This window comes from Onychostruthus taczanowskii, unplaced genomic scaffold, assembly GCF_017590055.1.
Source record: "Onychostruthus taczanowskii isolate IOZ18803 unplaced genomic scaffold, ASM1759005v1 scaffold6, whole genome shotgun sequence".
Lineage (NCBI taxonomy): Eukaryota > Metazoa > Chordata > Aves > Passeriformes > Passeridae > Onychostruthus > Onychostruthus taczanowskii.
Genome location: NW_024503679.1, coordinates 12792394 through 12819522, shown reverse-complemented (window position 1 = coordinate 12819522; position 27129 = coordinate 12792394). Strand labels below are relative to the sequence as shown.

General features: G+C 53.0%; 1 protein-coding gene across 1 annotated transcript; it reads left to right on the top strand.

Annotated features, from left to right (window-relative positions):
- Positions 1–238: 238 nt before the first annotated feature.
- Positions 239–25202, top strand: RGMA (repulsive guidance molecule BMP co-receptor a). Its single transcript, XM_041418827.1, has 4 exons — positions 239–504; positions 7443–7558; positions 19330–19841; positions 22050–25202. Exons 1-4 carry the CDS (start codon positions 491–493, stop codon positions 22743–22745), a joined length of 1338 nt encoding a protein of 445 aa, XP_041274761.1. The 5' UTR covers positions 239–490; the 3' UTR covers positions 22746–25202.
- The last annotated feature ends 1927 nt before the right edge of the window (positions 25203–27129 follow it).

Sequence of the window (27129 nt, the reverse complement as noted above, 5' to 3'; positions counted from 1 at the left end):
GGAGTGCTGGGGTTCGGGGTGTTGCAGCAGAGACCCCCAGCCCCCCCTTCTCGGGGCCGGGGCTGCGCCTCCCTCCCTCTTTCGCTCCCTCCCTCCGCCGCTCCTTGCGAACGACGCTGCTCAGCGTGCGCGGAGGGAAGGAGGGAGGGAGGAGGGAAGGAGGGAGGAGGGAGGGGACCTCCCTATCTGGCTCTATCTCCTCCGCTGGCTCTCACATGCTCCGGGAAGGCGATGCGGCTCCCCGCGTCCCGCTGAGCGAGGCCGCCTGCACCCCGCCGGGGCTGCCCGCAGGGCGGGGGGCTGCCCGCGCCCCTCGGCCTCCACCCCCCCGCCACCCCCACTTGGACCCTTGGGGGCTTTTACTGTTTTATTTCGTTTGGGTTTCATTTGATTTAGTTTTTTATTTTTGTTTTATTTACCCCTCCTGGAAAAAAAAATACAAAAAAAGCCGCCGCTGCCTGCACCGACCCCCGCGGGGCTGGAGAGGCTGATGCGGCCGCCAAGGTAAGCGGGGCGGGGGCTGGGGACCCCCCGGCCGCATGTCCCCCGGCTCCCTGCATGGCCCTTCCTCCTCCGGACCTGTTGAGGCTCCCGGTCCTCTCCTGGCTCCCCCCTTCCCGGCCGTTTTTATAAGGAACCTGGATTCTTCCCGCTTCCCCTGCCCTGCGCTCCCTGCCCGGCTCGGCGCTAGCTGGCATGCATGAGGTTATTCATTTATCCTCCCTTCTGATGGTTGCCACTAAAGCTGCTCCCTGCTGCGCTAAGTCAATCGAGTAATTCCTTGCAGACCACGGATGAGAACTGTAAACATCCTCCCCAATATTTCCCCCTTTCCCTCGGGTTGCTCATCCCGGCGCTGATCGCGGTTATCGAGACCGGAGCGGGGACACAAAGCTCTCCCTAAACTCCCCTGGTTGAAAAAGTGCTTGGGGGGGTTACGAGCCCCGAGGGAAGAAGGCGGGGGGTGACAGCTGGACAGATGTGGGACACGGCTGGGACGGGCACAGCTGTGCGCAGGGAGAGGATGGGCAGCTGGAGTGCGGCAAGGCAGCGGGAGCGACTTCATTCCTGATGTCCTGAGTCCATAAATAGCCCAAAAACCCTCCAGGAGACGGGGGGAACAGAATAAAGCCCCCAGACAGGACAGTTCAAACGCACCAGCCAGAGCAGCCCCTGGCCAAGCTTCCACTCTGGGACATGCACGTTGCCCTTCCTAAAAATTACATATATTTATGGAAACCGGGCTGCGTTTGCAAGACAGGTGCTTTTTGTTGTGGTGGTGGTTGTGAGGCAGGAGATGAAAGTTTGGTGTTGTTTTGATGTGATTCTTGATTGCTGCCTGTTGGGGTAATTGCATCGCAATTGCTCAGAGGTAGAATCAATTTCCCCAAATTGAGATTTTAATGGGAGCTCGCAAGCTGCTGTTATGTCATGTGGTTTAAGGCGGCGTTGGATTGCATTTATTTTATAAACTGGATACTTTTGCAGGCGGCGCAGGGATAACAGCACCACCCAGTGGGGCCGCAGCCCCGGCCCAGCCCAATCCCAGTCCACCCCAGTACCAGCCCAGCTCATCCCAGTCCCAGCTCAGCTCCTTAGTCCCATTTTAAACCCCAGCGCCAGTCTCAGCCTTAATCCCAGCCCAGCTCCGAGCCAGGCACACCCTGGACTCCTGGTGCCAACTCCAAGATACTCCCTCTTCACAAAAACTCGCATTTTCATTTGCCAAAATACCCACAGAAGTGCTGGATTAAAGTTGTTTGGGTTTGGGGTGTTTTTCCCCCATAAGAAGGAATGCCTCTTTCTCAGATATTCAGAACAAAGTTTTAAATCAGCTGAGGTCACTGTGACTCAGTGTGTCACAACTGAGAACGCAGGAAAGGCATCCTGTGTTGGGTTGTATTTCTGGCCACTGCTGCTGCAAATTGACAGAAGGAGACCTGGCAAAGCTGATTGGGTTTCACAGAGCTTTTTCCAGAGGATCCTTCAAACATCCCGTGCTCAAAGGGCTGCAGATGTAGGCTTGCAAACACTCGATGCCATCTCCCACCTTTAAATAGGATGAGATGTCCTTAGCTGACCTGTCAGTCAGAGGAGGGGAATTAGTGAGCTATGTTTGCACTTTCTCGAGATGTCAGGAGCTTTTAAAAGCAGCAGAGAAAGACTGTCCCATTACACAGACTGGCTCCTGTCTGTGCTGATAAGCACCTAGTTCTCTGCAGTTCTTCTGGTGTTCCTGCCCATGGCACGGGAATCAGAACTAGATGATCTTTAAGGCCCCTTCCAACTCCAAGCATTCTGTGATTCTATGATTCTGATCATTTTTTGGCAGTTCAGACTTACCCGTCTTTTCTGCTGAGCTGACATTTGGCCATTTGAACTTGATCTAGGGAACCTCCCAGCCCATCTTCTATTTTTGCTTAGAGAGGAGCGCAGCTGTGAAGAAGATACACTACAGAGATACTGCTTGATATTTACCCCAAAGAGGAGAGTGGGCCAGGAAGACCAGCTCCCTGCAGAGAATTAAATATACAGATGGTGAATTCCAGCCAGCCCTCCAAACACTGCTGAACAAGGGATGGTTACATGTTCCCATGTGTAGGAATTAGGTCTTGCCCCCCTAGGGCTTTGCAGGCAAGGGAAAGGGAGAGACACAAATGAGTGTTAACAAGTCTAAAAAAAAAAAGTCAATGTGATGAACTATTTGCCTTAAAATATCCCTGCTTGTTTTGCTTTCTGTCATGGGTGAGACTGGAAGTGTTCCACCAGCCCATCTTCCCTTCTGCTTATGCAGCCTGGCTGTTTTTCAGCATGTAGAGGTGATTTTTATGGCTGTGGGCTTGGAGCAGGCAATTTGAGGAGAGGTTACCCACTGTGACTTCAGTGGGGGTTGCTGATAATCAGTTAATCTGCAGATGCAAGGATGCAGGTCAACAAAGAGTTCTTACATTTCATTTACTGGTGGCACAAAGCTGCATTTTTTTTTCCACCTTTCACAACTGGCCTCTTTTTACACAGCCAGGTTGATGAGGCTGATGTTCACAGGGGCAGCAGTGGGAAGGAGGATTTAGATAAACCAACAAACTCCTCTCTGCACTTTGCTACGCAGGAGTGGGTCACTCTTCAAAGCCCAGCTCTGTGCCATCCCATCTGCCTGCCCTGCCAAAGTTTAGTGCAGGGCACTAAGGAGATCCTGGGGGGGGACATTTTCCTGCTCTACCTGCAAGAAAATATTGGTAGGGAAGGGGGTTTAGATGCATATTTGGCAGCTTGGAATGATGAGTAAAAAGAAGGTCTTTAAATTTAATTGCAGATATCAGAGGTGGCTGTTATGCAAAAAGATGTAGGGGTATTTTCGGTTCTTCTTATTCAGAGGGGTTTTTTTTTTTTTTTCTTTAGTAAGGGAATTGTTCAGTGCACAAATGTTTGCTTTTATTTTCACAAACATTTTGGGATCAGTTGTCAATCCTCTCCAGGCAACAACTGGGGAGTTTCCATTCCAAACTTCCTTTCTTCCTCCTTTAAGGAGCAGCTTGCTTTTTGCTGCTCACCCCAAACATGCACATATCCCTGCAGAGCATTCCAGGATTAGCTTCCTGCAGGAGTGATTATGGCTTATCCCAGACAGGCCATGAGTTGAACACCGTGTCCTGAGGCAGAGCAGGAGTGTGGAGATAGTGGTGTGAAAAGTGGCCACACAGAAAGTTCATGGGAGAGTCAGGAGCAGACCAGGAGCCCCGACATCCACTCCTCTAACTACTAGTTGCAGCCCTCAGAAATACCCATGTTTACTATTTTAGCCATATAATTACAGGTAGTGAATGATTCCATTAGGAAGGCTGTAAGGGCAGCCCTCATCTGCAAACCTCTGCGTTCAAATCAGCCACATTCACTCAGCCCCACTGAAGCCCACAGCCACGCAGGGCAGAGAAAAGGAAAGTTCAGCCCAGCGATCCCAGCTGAGCGTCCCACGGGATCTGTGACTCCTCCAGCATCCTGCAAATACCTCGGAGAAGGCTGTGATTTGCATGTCACCCCTCCACAGTGACACCAAACACGTGCAGATGACCACGGAGGTGCCTGTGCCCCGGAGCTGAGCCGCTGCAGTGGTTGCATGTCAGCGGTGGGTGGTTTGCCACATTCTGTCTGCAAGGAGCATCGGGCTCAACGCTGCCTGAACAGGGAGTCCTGGATGGGCTTTGAGAAGGAAAGAAGTTGGGGGAAATGCAGTAGCTCCACATTTCCAAGCCTAGATACCCCCATAAAGCAGGGCACAGATCTGAATTTCACACAGCCTCTGATTCAGTAGGCGATTTAAAGTCCAGAGCTTTGATTCAGCTAAACAGAAAGGTGAAGTTTATTTCAAAAATGTGTAAGGGGGAGCAGGATTTCAGAAACACACCTTATTTGGGGCCTTTTCCTCCCTGAAGTTACGGTTTGGACACATCTGTTGTTTTCTCCAGCGAAATCCGCTGCTTTGATCAGTGCCAAGAACAGCAATCCCATTTGCAATGCATGATGCAACGGAGCAAAATCAAGGAGAAATTTTTACAAACTGGAGCCAGGGGCATCTGACCGTTGCTTTATAGCAGCACAGTTTTCCCTACACCAAAGGCAGAATTTCCATCAAGGGTCTTATTTTAACTATAATGCCTCAGACTGGATTCCAGGCTATCGTTGCAATGTGTCAGCCTGCCCCAAAACGGCAATACCAAAGTGGTGCTTTAGGTCAAACCATCAAAGCAGCCTCCCAGCAGCTATTTAACAGCTGGGTTTTCAAAGTTCGTAATTCAGATGGGTTTTTTTAGTTAAACAGATCATGTTAGATGTCATCAGTCAGGATAACAGCAGAAATTAATGTTTTTCACTTTGAAATAAAAGCAAAAGTCGCATTGCAAGAGGAGAGGGTGGGAGCAAGAGGAAGGGATTTGAGGTCTGGAACCCCATCCCCTGGATCTCCCCCCCGCCTTTTCCCGGGCTCTCCCCAGCTCACAGACCCTCTCTCTCCTCCCCCTAGGCCCCTTCCAGCTCCAGCTGCCTACACATCCCATCAGCAGGCATTTCTTCTTGGGTGGTAGGAGCAGCTGGCAGGGTTTGGACATATTTGCCCCTGTTTGACATCCCCCACAAAGAGGTGCTTCGAGTCGGCGTTCCTCCCACACTGCCTCTGCTACAGGTCTGGATCCAGCCTGCCAGCTTTCATCTCCTGCCCAGCTCTGCCCACTCTGGCAGCTCCTCTGCACACAGAGCTCCCTCTTGACTTTAGTGGACACCATCTGAGCACAGCTCTAGGACCAGCAGGACCAAGGCAGATAATTCCGTTAGGCAGGCAAGGCCACAGGATTTTTGGATCCCATCTGGGTCCCAGATGGAAAAGCTGCAGTGTTTTAATTCCTGTTGCAGCCTGGATAAAGCCCCAGAGAAGCTCCTCCTTCATTTGGAGGCATGGGGGCTCACTCCCCTCATGGAGAAATAGATAGGTGTTAAAAGATATCTTTGCTTCTTGGATATTTATTCCCATCTCCTCTTTCTCCTTCTGTGGGATATTTGTTGTACTGGATCAGAGATTCAATCCACAACAGGAAGGAGATCACAAACTCTTATTAGAGATTTAAGCCACAGTCACTCGAAAAAGCATGCTTAAGGATGTTTATGAGCTAGAAGAGGAGGTTTCCAAGAATAATTAGAAGAAACGTCAAGGAGTATCCCAGCCTATACCAACCTGCAGGAGGAAAGACGCATGGTCTTAGAGAGTTGGGAGAAGGGTGGTATAAAACAACCAGCATCCTTTTAGTCTTTGCATAAGAACCCCAAAAGAAAGGAGATGAAACATCCGGATGGCAAGGGGACACGCCATCAAAGGAGAGCTAATGATCCAAAACAGGGAAGTCATTAAAGCCTACACTCGTGGGCACCCTCATTCAGAAGTGGTCTTAGTTCACTGTGGCTAAAACATCCCTCAAGGGAAATTTTTAAGAGATCCAAGCTAAGTGGATGCCTTCCTGCTAGCCTAGCCCTCTCATGGGTGGCACAGACCCCTGGGATGATGGGGATGCAGATCCAATCTGCTCACCTCCACACGCTGTGGTATTGCAGGAGGGATAAAAGAGCAGGATCTTGAAACTCAGCAGGCAAATGCCTGTGTGCTCCAAGCTGCTGTTCCATCTGATGGTCTGTGACCAGGCAGGGCTCTCTAAGGGTTGGTCTCCGCCTAGGGCTGCCCAGGGGGTCTCTAAGGGAGGCTTAAAAGTGAGACCCTGGGACAACCCTTCCAACATAATTGGTGAGACTTTCCCCCAGTGAACATCCAGGCTGGTGGTGCAGGAGGCAGTGGTGGTGGTCCCGAGTGAGCTTAGGTATTATTATTCATCTCCATCCATCCTTGGTGGGCTGGCAGCTGGATTTGGGTACCTGACAGCCGTGTCCCTATGTAAGGAGTGCCAGTCTCATGATAAGGATCTATGAGACTAGCTGTTTCTGAGTCACCTGGGGTTACTTCACCGCTGCCAGTGCAGGTGCGGGTGAATGACCTGGAATTGTTGTGAAACTCTCACCTGCCATGGTGCCAGGGCTGGGAAGACATGGAGGATCTCCATGTGCAGGGGGTACGCCATCCCCCAGCAGGCTGGAGACCTCAGTGTCGCTGTCACAAGCCCTACCCTGCACCAGCTGCCTAAAGCCTCCCTGCCTCAGTTTCCCTCCTCTGCTGTACGACAGCCCCTTTACCCCAAACTGTTTAGTTTTTGGGCCCAGGATCCCAGAGACAGGATACCTTGTTCTTTGGATCAGAGGGCTCTTGGTAGGCCCATGGGAGAGGGGCGGGGAAGGCACAGTGTGTGTTGAGACCCGATGGGGTGGGAGGAAGCCCCTCTCCCAAACTGCCACCGAGCTGCGATGATGGCAACACATCAAGAGCCCTTCCCGTTACCCATCCTGCATGAGACCACCGCCACCCCCTTCCCCCGGGGCACGGCAGAGCTTGGCGGCTCCATCCCCATCTCCAACCCCCTCTCCGGGCTCTCCCCGGCTCTTTCTCCCCGCTCCTCCCCGCCTGGCTCCCATGGCCGCGGCCGCTCCCGCCCCTTCCCGCAGCATGGCCGGGGAGGCGGGCGCGCTCGGAGGAGGAGGCGCGCCGGAGGATGCAGGCATTGGGAGGCAGCGGGATGATTGATGGCTGGGTTGTAATGGGAGGGGACGGAGAGGAGGAGGAGGAGAACAAGGAGAAAAAGTCTGTGTAATCTTTCAGTGCAGAGCCCGGAGCTGGGGCCGCCCGTGCCTGCCGCGCTCCGCGGAGCCATGTGGGGCTTTTGATTTCATTTTTTCCCTCAAGTTCTTTCGATTGATTTATTTTTCCCTTTTTTTTCCCTCTCCTCTTCCTCTCTCCCCTTCTCCTTTTTTTTTTTTTTTTTTTTTTTTTTTTCCTTTTTAAACTCTTCTTCCAGGGAGAGGATAGTGGTTAAAGCTCGAGCTGGATGGATGGGTATGGGGAGAGGGGCAGGATCCACAGCCCTGGGACTTTTCCAAATCCTCCCTGTCTTTCTCTGCATCTTCCCTTCAGGTAAGGAACAGCCTCTTTATTTTGCAGACTTTTTCCTTGTGTTTCTGGCAGCCCTTGGATCGCCGCCCCCGTTCCCCTGTCCCTGGGCCTCTTTCCCTCTCCTCGCAGCAGTTTGCCACATGTTTAAAATAAGCAAGTGGGGCTCAGCTATGGTGCGTGCACCCCCAATTCCCCGTTCCCCAAGCAGTTGCGGTGGGTTGTTTCTCCTTGACCTCATCTTCTTTGTCTCCCCGCTCCTCATCCCACAAGGAAGGAGATGGTGGAAATCAAAGCGGCGAAGGCAGCCGGGAGGTGTTCCTGACAGCGCCAGCTTACCTTGTTCTGCTCTTCCCGGGTGCCGCGAAAGGAGGGGGGGACACTGGTGGGGCGACCCACACACAAAACACCCCCATCCGAAATTTCTGCTGTGGGAGCACGCTCCGAGCCCCCGCGGAGGGCAGAGCCGGGGAGCGGTCGCGGAGGGGCTCGGGGAGGTTTTTGCGGTGTTATTTGGGGTCGGTGGGGGCCCGGGGGTCGCACGGCCCCGGCGGGGGGAGCGCGGCCGCCGGGCGCACCTGGGCGGGCGGGCGGGGGATGCGCGGGCGCTCCGGGCGGCCGCCCCTTCTCCCTCACCGCCGCACGGCTCTGGGGGCTCAGCAGCCTCGTTTGCTTGGAAAACTTGCCCTGGTTGGGCCGGGAGCTGTTGTGCTGTCCGAGGGCGGGATGGCAACCAAATGGTCCCGCGAGCATCGGCACCCCTGGGCCGGCCGCTCGCACCCGCCGCGGGGCTCGGCCCCCCCGCCGCCCCCGGCCCCGATGTTTGTATTGTGTCAGAAAAGGGGAGAATTTCAGAATTACAGCTGAAAACGCCATCTGTTTCCAATGAATCCCCCATAGTTTTTCACAATGTTTTTGGCAGATCTCTGCCTGCAAATTCCTTCAAGCCCTGAGTGCTTGTTTTTGTTGGGGGAGGGGAAACCCAGTCCACAGAGGCGGATTTGTTCCTTCCAAAACTCTCCAGTTTCTTTACCTTTTTTTTTTTTTTTTTTTTTTTTTTCACTTGCAAGGGGGCGAAAAATTGAGAGAAAGCAGGAGGGAGAAAGGGAGATTTAAACCTTAGAGTTCTTCTATCTCTCTTTATTTTAGTAAAACTTTCATTTTTTAAAAAAAATTTAATTTATTAATTTTTAAATCGCCTCTGCCTTTCTTTTGCATAACCGTAGGTGAAGTAGTCTTGCACACACATGTAGGAAATAAATAAATAACTGCTTTACGCCCTTCCTCCCATCTTTGCCCTCTTCGCCCTCTTCCAGGAAGATCTTTTCAGCGCTGCCCTTAGCACTGAGGTGTCTCACTGGACCCCACTTTTCCCATGAAACTTCCCAGCAGGCTGGAAGCTGAACCCCCTGTTTTTTTTCTGGAAACTCTGGAGCTGCTCCCTTATGTGTTGCTTAACGCCCTTTTTGGAGCGGTTGAGTTGCAAAGCGTCGAGGCTGTGAGATTTACGGTGCAAGAAAGAACTTGATAGGAGATCTGGCTGGCTGCTTTGTTTGATTCTCCCTTCAGCAGTCAAATAAGGTGCAAAGAACTGGCAGAACGAGGCGATCCAGAGCCCGCGGGAGCGGGGCGCAGGCGGAGACGGGGCTCCCCGTGCCGTGGGCTGGGAGCAGGCTGGGGGCTTTTTTGGAAGCTTTGTGGGTGGGAAGGTGGGGAAAAGGGGGGATTTATTCCCTGCCGTATCCTTTTCCCCCTTTTTCCCTATGCTTCCTGGGAATTTGTGGGTTCCCAGCACCAAGGAGGCTTCGCGGCCCTCCTGGGAGCCCCAGGTGAGCAGGGCCGCTGGAGGCTGCCCAAGCGGGCGCTCTGCGTGTCAGATCAGTGCCTCGCCGAGTCCTGCCCTATTTATTTATTTGCTTAACCCCCCCCACGCTCACAGCCCGGGCTGGATTCCCACTTGTGCTGCTGTGACACTGATGGCTTCGCCCTGCTGCCTCCTGGGCAGCCCACACCATGCAGTGCCCTTGGGCTGGGTGCTCTGGCCGTAGGTCAGGGTGACCGTGAGGCAGCTGGGGAAAGGAGGTCTGGGCAGAGCTCACAGTTTCCTTGGCAGAAGTTCTCCTTGGAGCTTCTGCCAAGTCCCAGTGTTGCTCATGGGTGCTCTCCCAGCTGAGACCCTGATCTCCTGGGTGAACCAAACCTGTGCCTCCCAGTACAGGCTGTGCTTAGCTTTCTTGAAAATCCTTTTGTACTTCCAGAATCTGGCCCTGGGTGTTTTTGCCCCAGGTGTGACAGGCTCAGGTTTGCTTTGGCTTTCTCTGTTTGTTTTCAGCTTGGCTGTTTTGGCTGTAATACACTTCTGCCTCCATAAAAATTTGAGTTTTCTGCTCTTGGTCAATCCAGGCAGTGCAGTGGATTCCAGATAAGGATCCAACCTTATTGGAGGTGTATCAGGGTAGTCAATAAATGGCTTTTTGTCTCAGCAGTAGGGAGGTGATGGCAGCATTAAGACAAAATTGAGATGGTTTAGAGGCTAAAATAACCCCCACGGTGCTGTGAACATGGAGCCCCATCCTGGGGAAGGTGGAGGCAGGAGAGGAACGCGCCTGTGCGGGATGTTGTCAGGACAAAGAAGAAGGGAGGGATTCAAACGTAAACCTGGAAATATTTTGGCTTCCCTGTTTTGTTGCAGGCTTGGAGCTGGTCTCGTACTTGGAACAGGGAGTTCTCTGCCATTGCCAGCAAGGCACGTTGTGGGGCTGGAAGGAGGCGCCTTGTTTTTATTGTAGATGGGGTGGATATGTTGCTTTTTTCCACAGAAAATCGTGGAATTCCTGGCCCTTGGTTACTGGGCACAAGGCAATGTTAAGAGTGACTTTGGGTTTATCATGGGAACAGTGGAGGTTTCTTTCTCTGTGGCCTGGACAGCTGTGTTGAGTCGGATGTGCACATGAAAGTGCTCACACGGCTGGGCAACCATAAAAACTTCCTGACCTGGGGGCTCTTCTTGAGCTCTGCCCTGACCTGCTGTCCCTGGAGAGCCAGGCTACAGCCCCAGTGACAATGAGTTTTGTGGTCTCTCTTCTGGCTCCCTGATGGGCACATCCCATAAAGCATCCGTAGGCTCTGGCATGGCAGTGGAGCAAGCCCCTCCTCAGCCCATCAGTCCTTCAGGGGATCCCACAGCCAAGCCCTACTGCTCCCAAGGGATAAAGGTGGTGAGACAGTAAAAGAGGTCAAAGATGAGGGCTTTTGATCCATGTGGATGAGTTTGATTTGGTCTGATTTGCTTTTCCTGTTAGAGCAGACACCAGACTTGGAGTAAGGGGGAGTGTAGGAACCCAGGACCAAAAGAGCCTCATGGTCCCAGGTGGTTTGAAGGGGGCTGGGGTGAGCTCAGGGCTGCTGGAATTCAGGAGTGATGTGTGCTGGGGTGATGGAGAAGGGGTTTTGGGGAAAATGGGGGTTGCATGGTTGCATGGAGATGCAGCTGTGGTGGGCAGGTGAGGGGATGCCCTGGCCTGTGTCTGACTGTCCTTGCAAATCCCATCCTGATGCTACAGATCAGGAGTGAGCTGTGCAGGCAAGGTCCTGCCTGACCATGCACAGCATTCAGAGTGCACTTGTTAGAGGAGAGCTCCTAAATGCCTTTAAAAAGCTCTGTAGCCTGCACTTGGCAGCTACTGGGATGAAAAGAAGAGGATATTTATTCCCTTGTCTGTGAGCTCTCAAAATAACAGTGCGTTCGATTGTAGCCTCAAGATTGCTTTGCACTCAAGTGCAGCCCGGCTGAGTAAATCACTGCTCCACCAGCTGAAATTCCTGCAGCAAGGGGGAGAATTGAATTATAGCCAACTGCAAAACCAGATGCCATCCCCTTGATGAAGTCATCGGGCTCTCACTGCGGAGAACAAGCTGGCTCCGACACACACGCAGCCCTGGTAGGCACAGACTGAGCTGCTCTGTCTGACAGCCTGGCTGTGGTGTGTGAGGTGGCCAGGGTCTCATGTCCCCACAGCTGCAGGGACAGCAGATCCCTCAGAAGGGTGTCGAGTCCCACTTTGCACTACATGAGCATCCAGAAGTGTTTGGCCATTCAGTTCCAGCAAGTAGAGCTGTCCCTGACGTGCAGGTTTTATGGGTCAGGCAGAGGGCAAGCTTCACTTGAGGCCAAAGAATTTTCTCCTCCCTTGGTTTCCTCTCCTTCCTGGACAGCTGTTGACTTTGGTCCCCAAAGCCTTAGTAATGATCTATGGCATTTTGGGTTTTGGACAAGCTACCTTTTTCTCTTGCTGTGTGACACACTCCAGCTGGCCCTTTCTGAGATGACAAGGGTATGTGGCAGGACATGACTCCAAACTTTGCCAGCCCAAGTGATGAGAAAGCATCACTGTGCTGGGATACGGGTGGGGGAGCAGTGGGACTGAGGCAGTGGGTTCCAGTTAGAAAATTACTTTTTCTTCTTAAAAGTAAAACCTGAGTCCAGGAGAGGCAGCATTTAAAAATAAATAAACCTCTGAAGGTCTGTGGCTGTGAAAGATGAACTGTGGCTTCCATGGGATATGGGCGATGGGGAGGGAATCTGGTGCTGGGTGAGAGCCCAGCCTGCAGGAACAGATCCACAGGGTACCCTGCACCCCCAGGTGGGGCTCCAGAATCAGTCAGGTGTCTTGATGGGCTTGTGGGGCTGCTGCCTTCCAGCCGGGCAGCTGCCACCCCACGCCCTGCGCAAGCCAGCGCCTCCGATTGAGATGCCGCAATTTTTTGGCAGACATCTAATTGTATAAATTTGCCTCATCCAGATTTATGTGCTCCGGGCTTTTCTCCATCTCCTCGTTTTGTATCTCATTTACCTCTGCGTTTGAAGGGTTGAAATTTCACAAGAGCACAGCGGGGATGATTATTCCTAGAGGGAATCCACACCTGTGAGCAGAAAGCGTTTCCCTGCCAGCCCTGCCGCGGCCCGGGCGAGGGGGAGGAGGGCGAGGGACCCACTGCCACACCTGGGGGGCCCCCAGGCACTGGTGGGTGGCAGCGCTGCCTTCAAAGGCACCCTGGGAAAACAGCTCTGGCGTGGGGAGAGAGATGTCTGCTGGAAACCTGAAACACTCGGCAGTGGAGGTGGCTGGCAGAGGTGACCTTATCCAGGGACCGCTTCTCCAGAGGGATGGGGACATGAATGGTGGTGGCTGAAGAGGAAGGTGAAGGTGATGCTTCATGCAGGGCATGAGACTGCAAATTCACCTCTCTTCCCACGGCGCTCATCTTGGGTGAAAGCCTTAACGTCCTTCAGTGTCCTCATCTCTAAACTGGACCACTTGCCTGAGGAGATTTACCAGCTCTTGGGAACTGCTGGTGAAAGTGTCCAGGTGCACTCCCAGCGGGGAAAGTCAGGTGTGCAGCTCCAGAATGGCTTCCTAGCCTGCAGCACACTGTGCTGCTGGAGAGCCAGCTTTGTTAGTGCCCTTCTGCGGATGAAGAGTCAGAGATCACTGCCTTATCGCTTCCCTCCGTGCTCATCCTCCATCCACCAGCTCGTGGAGGAGTAAAGCCTGCATCTCCTGAACCACCCACAGGCACCGCTTCCTCTGAGTAGGCAAAAGCTCAACAGCTGAGGCAAAGGTAGCACTAAGGCCTGAATCCCAGGTGGAAGATTCAAGAACAAAGTCTGTGACCCCATTGCTGCGTTGTCTGTTGCACTGGTTCCCCCTCTCAGCCCATCATGCCTGCTGAACTCCCCAAGGTTTGCTGGTAGCTCTCAGAGGAGCATGGCCCTGGCTGGCAGCTCCATGGGTGATGCCCTCTCCGATGGTGTCCGCTCACCCTTCTCCCTGCACATGGATGCTGAGGTGAGCCAGGAGGAGCAGTGCTGGCTGGGGGCTGGGGAGAGCTGCCTTGGCTGGCGCGGAGCATGCCGGGTCAGCCATAAGCTGAGTCCGGAGCCAAAAGAGCTGACTAAGTGACAGCAGCGATCAAGGGCTCCTTCGGCAGCACGCAGAAGTTTGTGCTGGAGCTGGTGAAGACACTGACTCTGCTGGTTTCCTGCCTGTACTTGCCCTGTGTCTCTGTGATGCCTGCAGAGGAGAGGTGGGGGGCTGTGAACTCGGTGCTGAGGACAGAAAGGAGGTGGCCATGGCAGGTCCTCCGGATGCTTTAGCGATTGATACAGGCTGAAACGAGAAAAATCCTTCTGTGTCCCTCTTCTGACTTCGAGGAACTGGTTTCTCCTTCCCCCAGCATCCTCTTGAGCAAGACAAGGACTCTGTTAAAGGAAACTGCATCGTTTGAGGTGCCCTCTGGGGTACATCTAGAATCACTTTATCGTACACAAAGTAGGGCCTTTGCCTGGATTTAATGCATTTGCTGCTTTTGCCGGTGGAAATGAGCACGCAACCCCGGCCCCAGCGTGGAAGGTGGCCCCTCTGAGCCAACCTCCATAAGCACACCCTTGCAAAATACGAGCCCCAGCTCTTTAAGAGAGTCAGGTTTATTTTCCTCCTTCAGTCCCCTCCTCCTGGTCCTCCCCCCACTTCAGTGCAACTGAAACCTGATCTAATCCCTTTGCACATGGGTAATTTATTGGTCTATTGGGCTTTTCTTGATGGCAAATTGCATTGTCTTTCTTCCTGGGTTGAGGCTTTGGAGCAGTTTGCTGCATTCCTGCAGCTCTTTTCTCAGGGCTGATCTTTCACACCCCCTCTGAGCACAGTCAAATCAGTTTTATTGGGCCTCTTTGTTATGCAAACAAGGCAATAATAACCAGGCTATTATTCTGCAAGATTGTGCTTGATTAACAGTTCAAAGGAGGTCGCTGTAAGAGCCCGGCGCTGCCTTCCCGCACAAATCCTTTCACCATGCTTGGGTCAGGTGGCCCTTGGGTCTTGCTCGCCCCGCGGTGCCCCGTGGGGTGCGGGAGAGCTGTCCCTGCCCATGACATCCCATCCATCAGGGCTGCACCGAATCGCTCCTTTCTCTCCCTGGTGTGACAAGGCGCCGGCTGATCCGTGTCATAAAATAGAATCACTGAATGATTTGGGTTGGAAGGGGCCTTGAAAGGTCACGTCGTCCAACCCCCCGTTCCGTGGGCAGGGGTCTCTTGAATGTCTTCGGGGTGGGGCACCCACCACCTCTTTGGGCAACCTGTGCCAGTGTCTCAACGCCCTAACTGTAAAAAATTTCCTTCTTTGTATCTAATCTCACGACCCTCACGGGTATCAAGATGAGGGTCCAGCATGGCCACCATGAGGAATGGCTCATGGGGACACCCCCTGGGACAGGAGCAGCACGAGGGGTTGGATATGAATAACAAATGATCTTTCCCTCAATTTTTGCTTGGGACTCCTGATACCTTGCTGGGGGCAATCCCTTGTGCCATGTTTTTAAGGAGCAATGTGATTTTTTTTTTTTTTTAAACATTTTTGGGTTCGTTTTCATGCTGGTGGTGACTGCTGTCTGCCTGTGAGCAGAGGAGCCCAAATCTCCTTGAAGCTGGCAGATGTTGCTGGTATTTAGCACCTTGGAGAACCGTGCCTTTCCTATTGAGGTGTCAGCACAAATATGTTTATTTAGATTACTTAAATAAATATGTGTTTAGGAGCCTAAGTCTGGGTGCTCAGATCTGAGGCCAAAGGTAATTACGTTTTACTGTGTTCTCCAAAAAGGCCCTTTACTGCATGTGTGAGGCTTGCACATCTACACTTCAGTCCGTGTATTTGGAAAAACGCGGGATGATGTATTTGCATCACATGTGGGTGATGAAATACTTTCCAGCCCGTTAGGAACCAAGAGGATATTAAAAAACATTGCTTAGCAATGAACACTTTAAAATTAACAGGTCTGGTGAACGTGCATTCAAGAGTCTTAAAAGAATTGCCTTTTGCTTACAGAAATTAATTTCCAGTAATTCTCTTTGTTATAGGAATGTCAGGAGAATAGATGAAATGTTGGTTTTGTGCTAGTTTTCTGTAAGAGTCTGATTTGGGTAAATGAAATCCAGGTTACTTGACACCCAGTGAAGGCAGAGTAGGGGAGCACTGATAATTAAACGCTGTTAAAGTTAGATGTGTGCATATGTTTGAACATTTAATTTGACATCAGTGTACTGATGATGAGGGCAGAGCACTGCAGCTAGGGTCGGGTGATACCCCAGAGCCCTGAGTGTGTGTTTGGTGGTCCGTGGGATGTTGTTGAATGGAGGACCAGGCCTTTCCAAGCCAGGAGCTCAGGAAAAGATCGCAATTCATTCATTGCCTGCTCAGTGCAATGTCCTGGTTAAAGGGCTGAGCTCGGGAGAGTTGTGAGCGTGTCTTTATCCCTGTGCCCTGTCGGGGTGGTAGGTTGTGCAGGAAACAAGGCTGCTGGAAGGAGATCTGATGGTGGGGCTGGGCAAACACCTTCCAGCGAGAACTTAAAAGTGCAAACCGTTTAGCTTATCTGGAGGATTGACAAGGGACTTGATTGCAGTGTGTAAATATCTTTGTGGGAAACACACTGGTTACTAACGGACCTTTTACTGCTTTGGAGAAAATCGCTGGTTCTTTTTATGTCCTTACAATGAAATCAGATAAAATCCACTTAGAACCAAGACCCGTGTTTTGTAAAGGTGATAAACTCCTGCCGAGGAAAGGGGTGGCTTTTCAGTGGGCACAGGCCTCGGGAGTCGTCACAGGAAGTGTCCCTGAGCAAATGGGGGATGTGGGAGGGGGCTATCCTAGTCCAGGTGGTTTTCTCTTTTTTTTTTTTTTTTTTTTTTTTTCTGGCTTCAGCTTTCTGAAACCGTTGGTTTCAAGATAACAAAGGAAATTTTGTTCTCTGGTTTGAGTGGCACTAAGGCCTTGAAAGAAGATCATGGGGAGGGTTGGGAGGTGGTTTGGAGGGGTTGAAGTCACCTGTCTGTGAGATGAAGGCTGCTCTGCCACGGACGAGAAATCACCCAGACCTGGGGATGTCTCACAGATCCCAGGAGAGCCTTGCTGGGTTCCTGCTTGAGAGGGATTTGTTTCCATGCTAAGTCATCTGTGGTTGAAAAACAGAACCATTGTGAGTCGATGGAAAATAGATTATGCGAAATTGAATAAACATCGTTTCTTGGCCAGGGTACAAATGAGCCTGCACCACTGTGCCAAAGCTGCTGCCAGAGGGGACGAGGCAAGGCTGCTTGGGAGGGGTGAGGGTCGTGTTTGCTCCCCTCCACAGCCTTTGTCAGCTGTGGTCCCTCGCCAGCAGCATGGGGGATTTGCCATGAGGGTGTCTGGGGAAATGTCCATGGGAAAGGCCAGGCGTGAGCGGCCCCGCTCACACACTGCCCTGCGCCGGGGCACCTGGATTTGGAGATCTGGCCTTATATGGGGCCCTGAGCGAAACAGCCAGAAGGGGATCGGTGCCAAAAGTGCAGCGATAACATCTCAGAGCAGAACGCTCCCCCTGCAGGCGCAGGGAGGAAGGAGATGGGCTTCCCTGCCCTCCCTTTGGTTGGGATTTTTTAATTCAGTACCTTATAAAGTCATGCGTGACCCCGGGCAGGGCAGCAGTGGGGGATGCTCAGCACCAGGATGTGCCCAGCACTGGGTGTTGGGGGGCTGTTCAGCAGGGCCCTCTGTGTCCCTAGGCAGCCACAGCTCACGCCTGTATCTCCTCATCCGAGCCAGTGAAGCAAGTCCTTAAAGAGCAAGAGGCAGTGGGTTTGTTCCTACTGAAAAAATCCTCTCTGTGCTGCAGCCAGGACTCTGCACGCTGCTCCCTGGATGGGATGCTCTGTGTAGTGCATCCTGGTGCCTTGCTGAGCTGTGGGTTGTGTGGCTCTTGCTTGTCCAGGGATGTGTCCTCCAGCTTCTTCTGGGGCTGGGCGGGCAGGTCGGGCTGCAGTGACAGCACCTTCTGCCACACGAAACCCCAGGGCATCCTCAAGCTGTACATTAGCATAACAACTAGGAGAGCAATGACTTTAATTGCCCGATGCCACAAGGGTTTGGGATAACCAGCAGTGGTGGCACTGGTCACACTCCTGTGTGCTGTTTTGACTCCTGCCATCCATTATGACAGTCCTGGAAAACCACACTCCTGGGATGAACAAGAGAGGGGTGTGAAATAATAAATATCTTTAAATTTAACTCCTACATGCAGAAATACGTCCCAGGTCAGAGCCTTGTTGTTGAGTCACCTCTGGTCAATGATGAGTTAAAGGCTTTCCACGAAGCTTCTTGCAGGTTTAAGTGGGATGCTGCCAAGACCAAACAGCTCACGGGTTCTCAGTGCCGTTGCTAGCATCTGAGTTTATTAAACATGAATTTTAAAACTGTGAGGAACCTGTCACCATTTCCTATTTGCACTTCAGTCTTCTTGAAAACAGAGAGGAGACTGGCTTATTTCTCACAGCTGAAGTGCTCAGTGTTTTATAATCTAAGTCTCCCTTTCTGATTTTCCAGCACCAACTCTGTTTAGGTTTCCAGCACTGTGATGTTTAAAACTCAAGCATACTGTTTTCCCTGAAACAATACTGGGTTTTGTAACTTTCTTTCTAAACAAATCTGAGATACTTTTGGCACGAATGTCCTGCCAAGCTCCTTCTAAACAAGCCCCAAGACAGGAATATATGGGTACGCGTGCAAAAGGCACCATGAAAGCATCTGGAAATGGTGGGGCTTGTCTTCTCCTCCTCCTGCTGCCTTTTCTGCCTGAACCCATCCTGTTTCCAAGCGTTCCGAGGGGGTCGATTAAGAGGAGAGGAAGGAAAATGCCATGAATTTTAAGTAGTGTGAGCCTGGGTTCACCCAGCAAGACTCCAAATTGGCAGAGGCAGAGCAGTGTCTGCGACATTCAGCCATGGCCATGTGCTTTTTGCACAGCTGCTTTCAAGTCTGCTCCAGGGAAGCCACACTGCCCCAGGGAGCAGACGTTGTGTGTGGGGGGAAGAAACAGGATCTGAATTTTCTTTGCCTTCCACCGCCTTGCCAGGAAGCACCAGGGCTGCGGCTGAGCCCGGCAAAGGCCCTGCAGCCTCTGGCTTCGCCTCCGCCTGGGCAGCGCACGGCGGGTGGGAAGGGAAGGGAAGGCGGGGGCTCCCTGGCATCCCCGCACCTGCTGTGCCGGTTTTTCTCCTCCACCTCTCGTTCTCTCTCAGCGGGCCGTGGTGGGGAGCGGGCTCCCAGGGCTGGGCAAAGCTGCACAGATGTCAAGAAAGAGGTTTTTTGGCTCCCACTTCTTTCTGGAGGCACAGGGACAAGCGCTGCAGCGTCACTGCTGTGGCACTGGTGATGGTGGATGGCCTCTGGCTGTGCTGCAGGGTGGGTCGTGGCACTGGTCCTGCTCTATCCTGGGCACAGTGGTTATGATGCTGCTCTGTTTTCCCAAGCCCATAAAGGAGGAAAAGGAAGAGAGCTTTGTGCTGGTAGAGATCAGTCTGGATACAGTGCCCAGTAACTCATGCAGCACAGAACTTAGAATGTCAAACCCTAAAAGGGCATTAAAAACCCCATTGCATCTCCCCCCTCATTAATGATCCTCCCTCAACACTGCTTATGAATATGTCCCATTCTTCCACACCATGGTTTCCCCCCATGATCATTTATCTAAAGGCTGGATGTTCTTTCCCTTTTTGGCTTCAATTGGGGCAGATCCTGTTGGTTTCTTTGGCTTTGATGCATGAGAGTTGGGTCATGTGAGAGGGTCACGTCTGGTGAGCGAGGCCCCGTCACGCGGCCGGGCCGGTGTCATGAGTTTGGGCAGCGGGAGGAGGACGTGGCCTCTGGATGGGCTAGCCAGCACTGACCCCCTTGTGTTCTCCTGCCCTCCCGCAGTGACATCTCCATGCAAGATCCTCAAGTGCAACTCTGAGTTCTGGGCGGCCACGTCGGGCTCGCACCACCTGGGCGCGGAGGAGGCGCCGGAGTTCTGCACGGCGCTGCGGGCCTACGCGCACTGCACGCGCCGCACCGCCCGCACCTGCAGGGGAGACCTGGCCTACCACTCAGCCGTGCATGGCATAGACGACCTCATGGTGCAGCACAACTGCTCCAAGGATGGTCCCACGTCCCAGCCCCGCCTCCGGACATTGCCCCCCGGGGACAGCCAGGAGCGCTCTGACAGCCCCGAGATCTGCCACTATGAGAAGAGCTTCCACAAGCACTCGGCCGCCCCCAATTACACCCACTGCGGGCTCTTTGGGGACCCCCACCTCAGGACTTTCACAGACACTTTCCAGACCTGCAAGGTGCAGGGGGCTTGGCCGCTCATAGACAATAACTACCTGAACGTGCAGGTCACCAACACGCCGGTGCTGCCTGGCTCCTCGGCCACCGCCACCAGCAAGGTGAGCCTTGTCCCCCTGGACAGAGGTGGGCGAGGGCAGAGAGGCTTCAGAGCAGCCTTTCTTTCCTCTGTGTCTTCCCCCGTTTCCACATCTCCTTGGGGACGGTAAGACAGAGCCTGAGCTCCTCTGAATTTGAATGTCTGTCCCTCAGTATCAGATGTCCATCCTTCTTTTGTCCCCAGCCTTCACTGAAATGTGGTTCTTGTTGAGCACATCCAGCCCAATCACAGTGAGCAGGCTGAAGGCCTCAAGGGGCCTTCATGACCAAGCCAGGTATTGCAAATTTAAGAGGACTCCCACCTTGGTATGGCTGTGAACAGCCAGATCAGGATAGATGCTGGCGCCTCTTGGGGGACCCCCAAGGCCCAAGCAAACCTAGGACTGCCCTCCAGGGAGGCTCCAGCTTGCAGGAAAAGCCTGGAGGGAACTGAGCTCCTCACACTCCCTTCCCCTCTACCCAGGCTTGTAATTGTCTCTGTGGTTTGCAGCCAAGTCAAGACATTTTGTGGGGAACAGTCTGTTCTGGAGGTGCTTTGACAGACTAAATAAACATCCTGAAGGCACAAGGCAAACACAGAGAGCCCAAGTGAAAATGTGCTGCTGTGATACAGCAGGACTTGTGTGTCACAGGCTCAGCTTCAGGAGGGATCTGGAGCTGAGGAACTGGTGTGCTGCTCTAAAGCTAGCAGGGCACTTGTTGTGCCAAAGGAAAAGGGAGGCTTAGCAGGAGGCATCCTCTTGCTTTTGGAAAATGTCCTGTCTGACCATGTCTGGGAGTTCTGCTTCTCCCTGTGTGTGGGGAGAGCAGAGAAGCACATGTGGAACAGGGGCTGCTTCTCTGCTCTGGATGTCACCCCTTTATCCTGAGCTGGAACTGGCAGTGAGGATCTGACCCCCTAAAAGATACTTAATGATACTCTGATGTCCTCACCTGCTAAAAGACGTCAAAACCTGCTGAAGCTTGCAAGGAATTCTGGCTTGGAGAAAGTGGTCCTTAAGGATCCCAGGACCTGCTGGGATCGCAGGATCACCATCTTAATTGAGCCTTTTCTCTCCTTATCTGCCTCACAAGCTTGTGGTGAGGAGGGATTAGTCATGAGATCTGCAGCGTGAGCTGTGGGAAGCACTGCTGTGGGCACTGTGCTGCTGGAAACGACGGGAGCACTCAGTGCTTGGGGCTCTTTGTGTTCTCTGCTCTCTTCTCCAGCCCCACCCCACTCTGGCCAGGTCTCAGTCTCCCCCTTCATGGGGCCCACGTGGCAGGAGGTCCCCTTTGCCACTTCTCCCTCATGGGCAGAAAGGTGCAAAAGCAACTCTGCAAGAGCTGAAAGAGGAAATGTAGTTTGTACTGTTTGTACATGCAAATTTTCCTCATTTTCCTCCCCAGGTCTTCCCTCCAAAATCCAGGCCAGCAAGGGAATAGCAAGCACTGTGAGGTCCTTCCTCTGGAAGGGGCCTGTGTTTGAGCCCAGCCAGGGGTGAGGAGGCATGTTGGGCTACGTTTGTGTCATAGAATCACAGAATCATTAAGGCTGGGGAAAAACTCTTTAAGATTGAGTCCAGCCATTAACCCAGCACTGCCAAGGCCACCATGAAGTCATCCCCAGAAGGGCCATCCCACTGGAGCAGGCTGAGCACAAGTGTGCCTGTGGGGTTGAGATGGAGCAGGACGTGTTTGAGGGCCCATGGGAGAAATCCTGTTGGTCTGCAGTTGGTTAGGGAAACAAATTGGTCCAGCCCTTGGGATGTAAATGTCATGGGAGTCAGAAGAGAAGCTCCACCGCCTCCAAGGGAGTCAGGGCTCATCCCTGCTGCCATCTGCCAGCCCTGGAGGCAAGGCAGTGCTGCGTGCACGGGCATGCTGCCACAGGCCTGTGAGTAGGGATACTCCACCCAGCTCCAGCTGCAAGGAAGCTCCTGTTCTGGGCCTGGAGATAACAGGCAGATCCAGGTGATGCATTCAGTCAAGCCTCTGGGTCTTGGATCGCTACACAAGTGTCTTCACCCTTTGGCTGGAGCAGGATCGCCATGTCTGGGGGGCTAAAAGTCAGGGCCTCTTCTTAGGATGAAAGACCATGAGCCTGAAGGTCACACTCCTGTCTGGAGTGAGCATCCAGCCCTTCCACCTCCCACCCCACTGCTGGTGGTGGCTGTGTGCTCTCAGGTGGTCATTGCTGGCAGTAACCATGCTCCTTTCCTCCCCCACAGCTCACCATCATCTTCAAGAGCTTCCAGGAGTGTGTGGATCAGAAAGTGTACCAGGCAGAGATGGACGAGCTCCCCGCCGCCTTTGTCGACGGCTCCAAGAACGGAGGGGACAAGCACGGAGCCAACAGCCTGAAGATCACAGAGAAGGTGTCGGGGCAGCACATCGAGATCCAGGCCAAGTACATCGGCACCACCATCGTGGTGAGGCAGGTGGGGCGGTACCTCACCTTCGCCGTGCGCATGCCGGAGGAGGTGGTCAACGCCGTGGAGGACCGGGACAGTCAGGGCCTCTACCTGTGCCTCCGTGGCTGTCCAGCCAACCAGCAGATTGACTTCCAGACCATCCGCTCGGCTCAGGCCTCGGAGGGTCGTGCCCGTCGGAAGGGGCCCAGCCTGCCTGCCCCCCCCGAGGCCTTCACCTACGAAACAGCCACGGCCAAGTGCAGGGAGAAGCTGCCCGTGGAGGACCTCTACTTCCAGTCCTGTGTCTTTGACCTCCTCACCACGGGGGATGTCAACTTCATGCTGGCTGCTTACTATGCCTTTGAGGACGTGAAGATGCTTCACTCCAACAAAGACAAGCTGCACCTCTATGAAAGGACACGGGTCCTGACCCCGGGCAACACGGCGCCCACAGGAACACATCCCACCCTTTGGGTAGCACTGCTGTGTTTGTGTTGGTTGTGCTTGTTATAGAGGTTTGCTCCTTCACACCTTGGAGAGAAGGGAAAGGGGAGCAGGAGGCAACCAGGGATGAGATGCAGGTGTTGGAAAAGAAGAGGTTGGACATCAGAGCCACATGGGTTGTCCTCAGACCTCAGTCTCTCTCTTGGTGCAAGTCCTCCACCTTCCCAGCTCTTGCCTGGGAGGAATGTGCTGCCAGTGGGACCAGTCAGGAGTTTTTGCTGGACTGTACCTTGTCTGGACCTTCCTCACTTCCCCCTCCTCCTGCTGCCATTGGAGTGGGTGCTGGGGAGCCCTTGCAGCACTCCCCTGGTCCCAGCCGTGCACGTGGTGACTGTGACACTGGCGTGTGTGAACATGGCTTTGTCTGAGGAGAGCAGAGCCCCTGAGGAGGGCACGGAGCAGTGAGACAGGACCAAGCCTGGCCAGCACAGCAGGGCAGGATGTCCTGCTCACCAGGGCTGGGCTCGGCTTTTCCTGCTCTGCCCACAGCCCTGTTGTTGCAGAAGGTGGTGCAAGGGGCCGAAATGGTGGGCAATGATCCCACACTTCCTTGGCTGCTGGTGCCAGGCACCTTCTGAGTGGAAGGAGGACACGTTCCTCAAGCCTTGGCCTGCATTTTTTGTGGTTCAAAGGCGTCCCCTGTTTTAGCCAGTTCACCTGGCTGATTTGCTCAGTAGTTTTACTCCTGCCTCCCTTGTCTCTGCCTGGACCCACTGTGGACTCTTGATGGCAATGGGAGAAACCTGGCCAGTATTCAAGCGGTTTCTGCAACTTCTGCCCAGCATTGGATGAGTTCCTCACACCATTCACTCTCTGGTCCCCTGAAATTGGCATCAGGGTGGCTGCTCAGTGGGAGACCCAACCTGCACCTCCCTCCAGCCCTTCCCTGCCTGTGGCTCGGCCTGGCCCAGCCCTGGGATGGAGCAGGAGCGTGGTGCTCTTTTTTTTGCTGCTAGGTCTCTGCTCTGCTCCCCATCCTGGGATGGCCGCGACTTGCAACCCCATTGCAGACCAGTTGCACCTTAAGCCCTTCTGGGCTTGAATCAGAAATGGGGCAATGTCAGAATTCAGCCAGGAGACGGGATGCAGCAGAGGACCCCCCCCAGCTGCCTCCAGATGTCTGTTCCCTGCCTCGAAACCATCCATAATCTCCTTCCTCCACCATGTAGTGCTGCCCATCTCCTCCACTCCACGTTCCTCTGTGGTTCACCCCATCGCTCACTGAACAAACACCAAGACCACCTTTGGTCTGCGCCTTCCAAGACCTCCTGGTGGGTTTCCCCCACCTTTCCTCAGGGGGAAGTTCCCAGAAACAAGCCCCAAAATACAGGAGGAGGGCACCTCCTCCTCTCAAAAGGGAGGTCTCTGGGCGTGATGAGACAAGCTAGCATCAAAAGAGGTGGGAACAGGCTTGGTTTGGCAGTCTGAACTGGTGCCAAGAGGCAGCCTGGTGTAAATACTGAACATGACTATTCATTGTGTCCTTACAGCTCTAGAGCTCCATTTGTAAAGCAGCAGAGAAATGCAAACTTGTGTCAGTTGATGTAATTTATATTGTCTCTTTAATATATAGAGCCCTGGCATTGATCTCGTGTGACTGTACAGATGAAAAGATGTAATTGGTTTTTAAATGTTTAAGGAAAGAAAAGAAACAAAAAGATGTGTTTACTACTTTGCTCCTTGCTTTGTTTGCTGATGCCCCAGATACTCTGTTTAGGGAAGATTTTGAAATAAGGATATCACAGTTTGGAGGTGCTGAGGGGAGCAGCCACTGGACCACGGCACTGGACAGTTTCATTTCCCAATGCACTAATGCTCAGCCAGGCTGATTTGGACTTTCTGTTTCCTTTGTTCTAGAGAAAACAAATTTTTATCTTCCCTAGAAGTTTAAAACCCACCTTTTAAAAGCCAAAATCTGTCTCTGGGCAAAGAAGATGTTTACCCCACAGCTAAATGCAGCTGTGCACAGCCTCCCTCTGAGCGCACAGTGCTGCTTGAAAACTGCCTGAGCTGGCCCAGCCACAGCGTGCCAACAGGTCAATAATTTCCTTAAGACCTCCCCTTCCTATAAAACAATCACCCTTGGCATGCTGTGGTTTAGGGACAGTTTCCATCCAAGGAAAGTCTGGTTATGGCTTGGCTCATTCCCTCTGTCCAGGTGGGTGCTCCAGTGGTGGCTGATGGCGTGAGGTGGTTGGGGTATCCCTGTTTTAAAAGCAAACAGTGAAGCACTTTATTTTGGTTGTGTTTGACCCAGTTCTGGTTAAAGGTGAAGTGTGGCCAAGAAGGACCCGATACTTGGAAACAAACAAAACAAAAAAAAAAACCATAGGCAAAGGGGGGGCATGCTGAAAAGGCCCCCCCAGCTCCTCCCTGCTCTGAGACCCACGGGAGTGTCACCGCCTGTAAATACTGTAAATTATTTATTGAGAGAAACGCAAGTAAAGTTTGAGGTTTTTTTGACAATAAACGAGTGGGTCTCGCTTTGTTCCCCGTGTGTTGCCTGGTGCTGTTCCCCACTCAGGATGCAAGTGTTGCCCCATTTCTGCACTCACTCCAAAGCAGCTTTCTTCCACCTGAAGGACCCCCTGAGAGCTCATTTCTGTCCTGAATCCTACTGAGAATTTTCACTCTGGAGTTTGATTTATCTGCAGCCAAATGAGAAAATTAAAAAGGGGATGGGGTGAAAATACAGACAATAAACCATTAGAGCCTTGCCCCTCTAGGAAAGGAGATGTGTAGCAATGGAGTCCAGGTGGGTACCACCACCCTTCCCCTGCTCACCACAGCAGATTGGGATGTACATCCCAGTAATGGTATTCCTCCCTTTGTTGGGCAGCTCTCCTGTTCAGCTGGGTTTGTTGCTGCCCTCTAATGAGGAAAAAGAAAAGTGCATTTTTTTCCTGTTAAATTTTCAGTTTTTGAAATCTGAAGGGACTCATTGTCACAGCAGCTGGAGACAGGGAGATGCTGAGGGCAGGTGGGACACCCACACCAGCTCAAAACACATGATTTGGGTGGATCCGTGCAGCGATGCCCAACCCCAGAGATGTGATTGACTTCTGGCCTTCCCCTCCTTCAAAGCCCAGAGAACTGGCAGCGTTTGGGAAGAGCCAAATCCACTTCCTCTGCCATTCCTTGCATGGGAGAAATGGCTAAATCTGAAAATTCATCTACCAAGTGCCCAGAGTGCAGGGGCCGGGGGTCTCCCTCACTGACTGTTCTGCCAGGAGGTCACCAATGGTCCCCTGCTGTCCAGCCTGGGACAGTGAGCAGGGAGCCCCTGCAGGTTCCAGTGGGACAAAGTGCTGATGTGACCCCCGAGGCACAGGGATGCCTCATCCCCATTAACCACACAAGGCAGCAGAGCATCCCCAGGGCGTGAGTGGGGAAGGCACAGGCTGTGCAGGGACAGTGGTGGTGGCAGTGGTGGCCTTGTGGCACCTGGGAGAGGTTCAAACTGCTCTCCAGACCATGTTCAGGGCTGGTGAGGGGGCAGCCCCTGGGGGATCCAGGGTCCCATCCCATCACTCTGATGGGCAGCAGCTCAAGTGCCACCACCTGGGGCCTGGGGTGGGTTTCCAACCCCACTTCGGCTCTGCCTGCCCATCCCCTGGCCTTTGGCACGGTCTTTGGCTCTGAGTGCTTGGGGTGAGCCAGGACCAGCTGTCCGGGAGCAGCCGCCACTGCAGAGTGATGTTTTTCACCAAAAACGGGCTTTTTGCAGGGAACCGGCTCCCTCTAGAGGGTCTGCCCCAGTGTAAAGCACAGTCCTGTCCCCTCACTGGGGTAAGTGCAAGGCAGGGCTGGGGGAGACACCTGGCATCAGGGTGCTCACATCCTTACCTGCATGCTTAAATCAAAATAAAAACATTTAAAAAGTCACTGGCCTCAGGTAGATTGACCCAGGCACGTAACCCAGGAGCCAGCCCAGCTCCTGCAGCCCCTGTGCCTCCCTGCAGCTGAGCCCCATGGCTAACAGCCAGTCACTCTTTCCATTAGGAAATCCATTTTTCAGGAGCATATAACTCAGCTGTGAAATTTCACTCTTGGCTGAAAGTTGGCTCAGCAGCAGAGAGACTGGGAAGGGCTGGACCCAGTGGCTACAGGTGTGAAAAGTGCTTTTTACAATGAGCTTTTATAACTTGGGAGAAATGGCTCCAATCCCTGCTCTGTGTGGGCCCCTGTGTGAGCAGTGGAGGGTAAAGACCAAACCAAAGCAGCCACTGGATGCCATCACATCCCACCTGGGAGAGGCACATCCTGCCCAGGAGGGGCTGGGGACAGAGAGGAGAACTCACCAATGCAGCAGGAGCAACACTTCTCCTAGACAAAGGGGAATTCTCCCCAGAAAAGGTAAAAAAGAAATGTGCACATTCTCATAAACACATAA

Coding starts and splice junctions, on each gene's coding strand:
- RGMA (XM_041418827.1), top strand. Junction 7,559..19,329: donor TCTCTGCATCTTCCCTTCAG/GTAAGGAACAGC, acceptor GCCCTCCCGCAG/TGACATCTCCATGCAAGATC. Junction 19,842..22,049: donor CGGCCACCGCCACCAGCAAG/GTGAGCCTTGTC, acceptor CCTCCCCCACAG/CTCACCATCATCTTCAAGAG.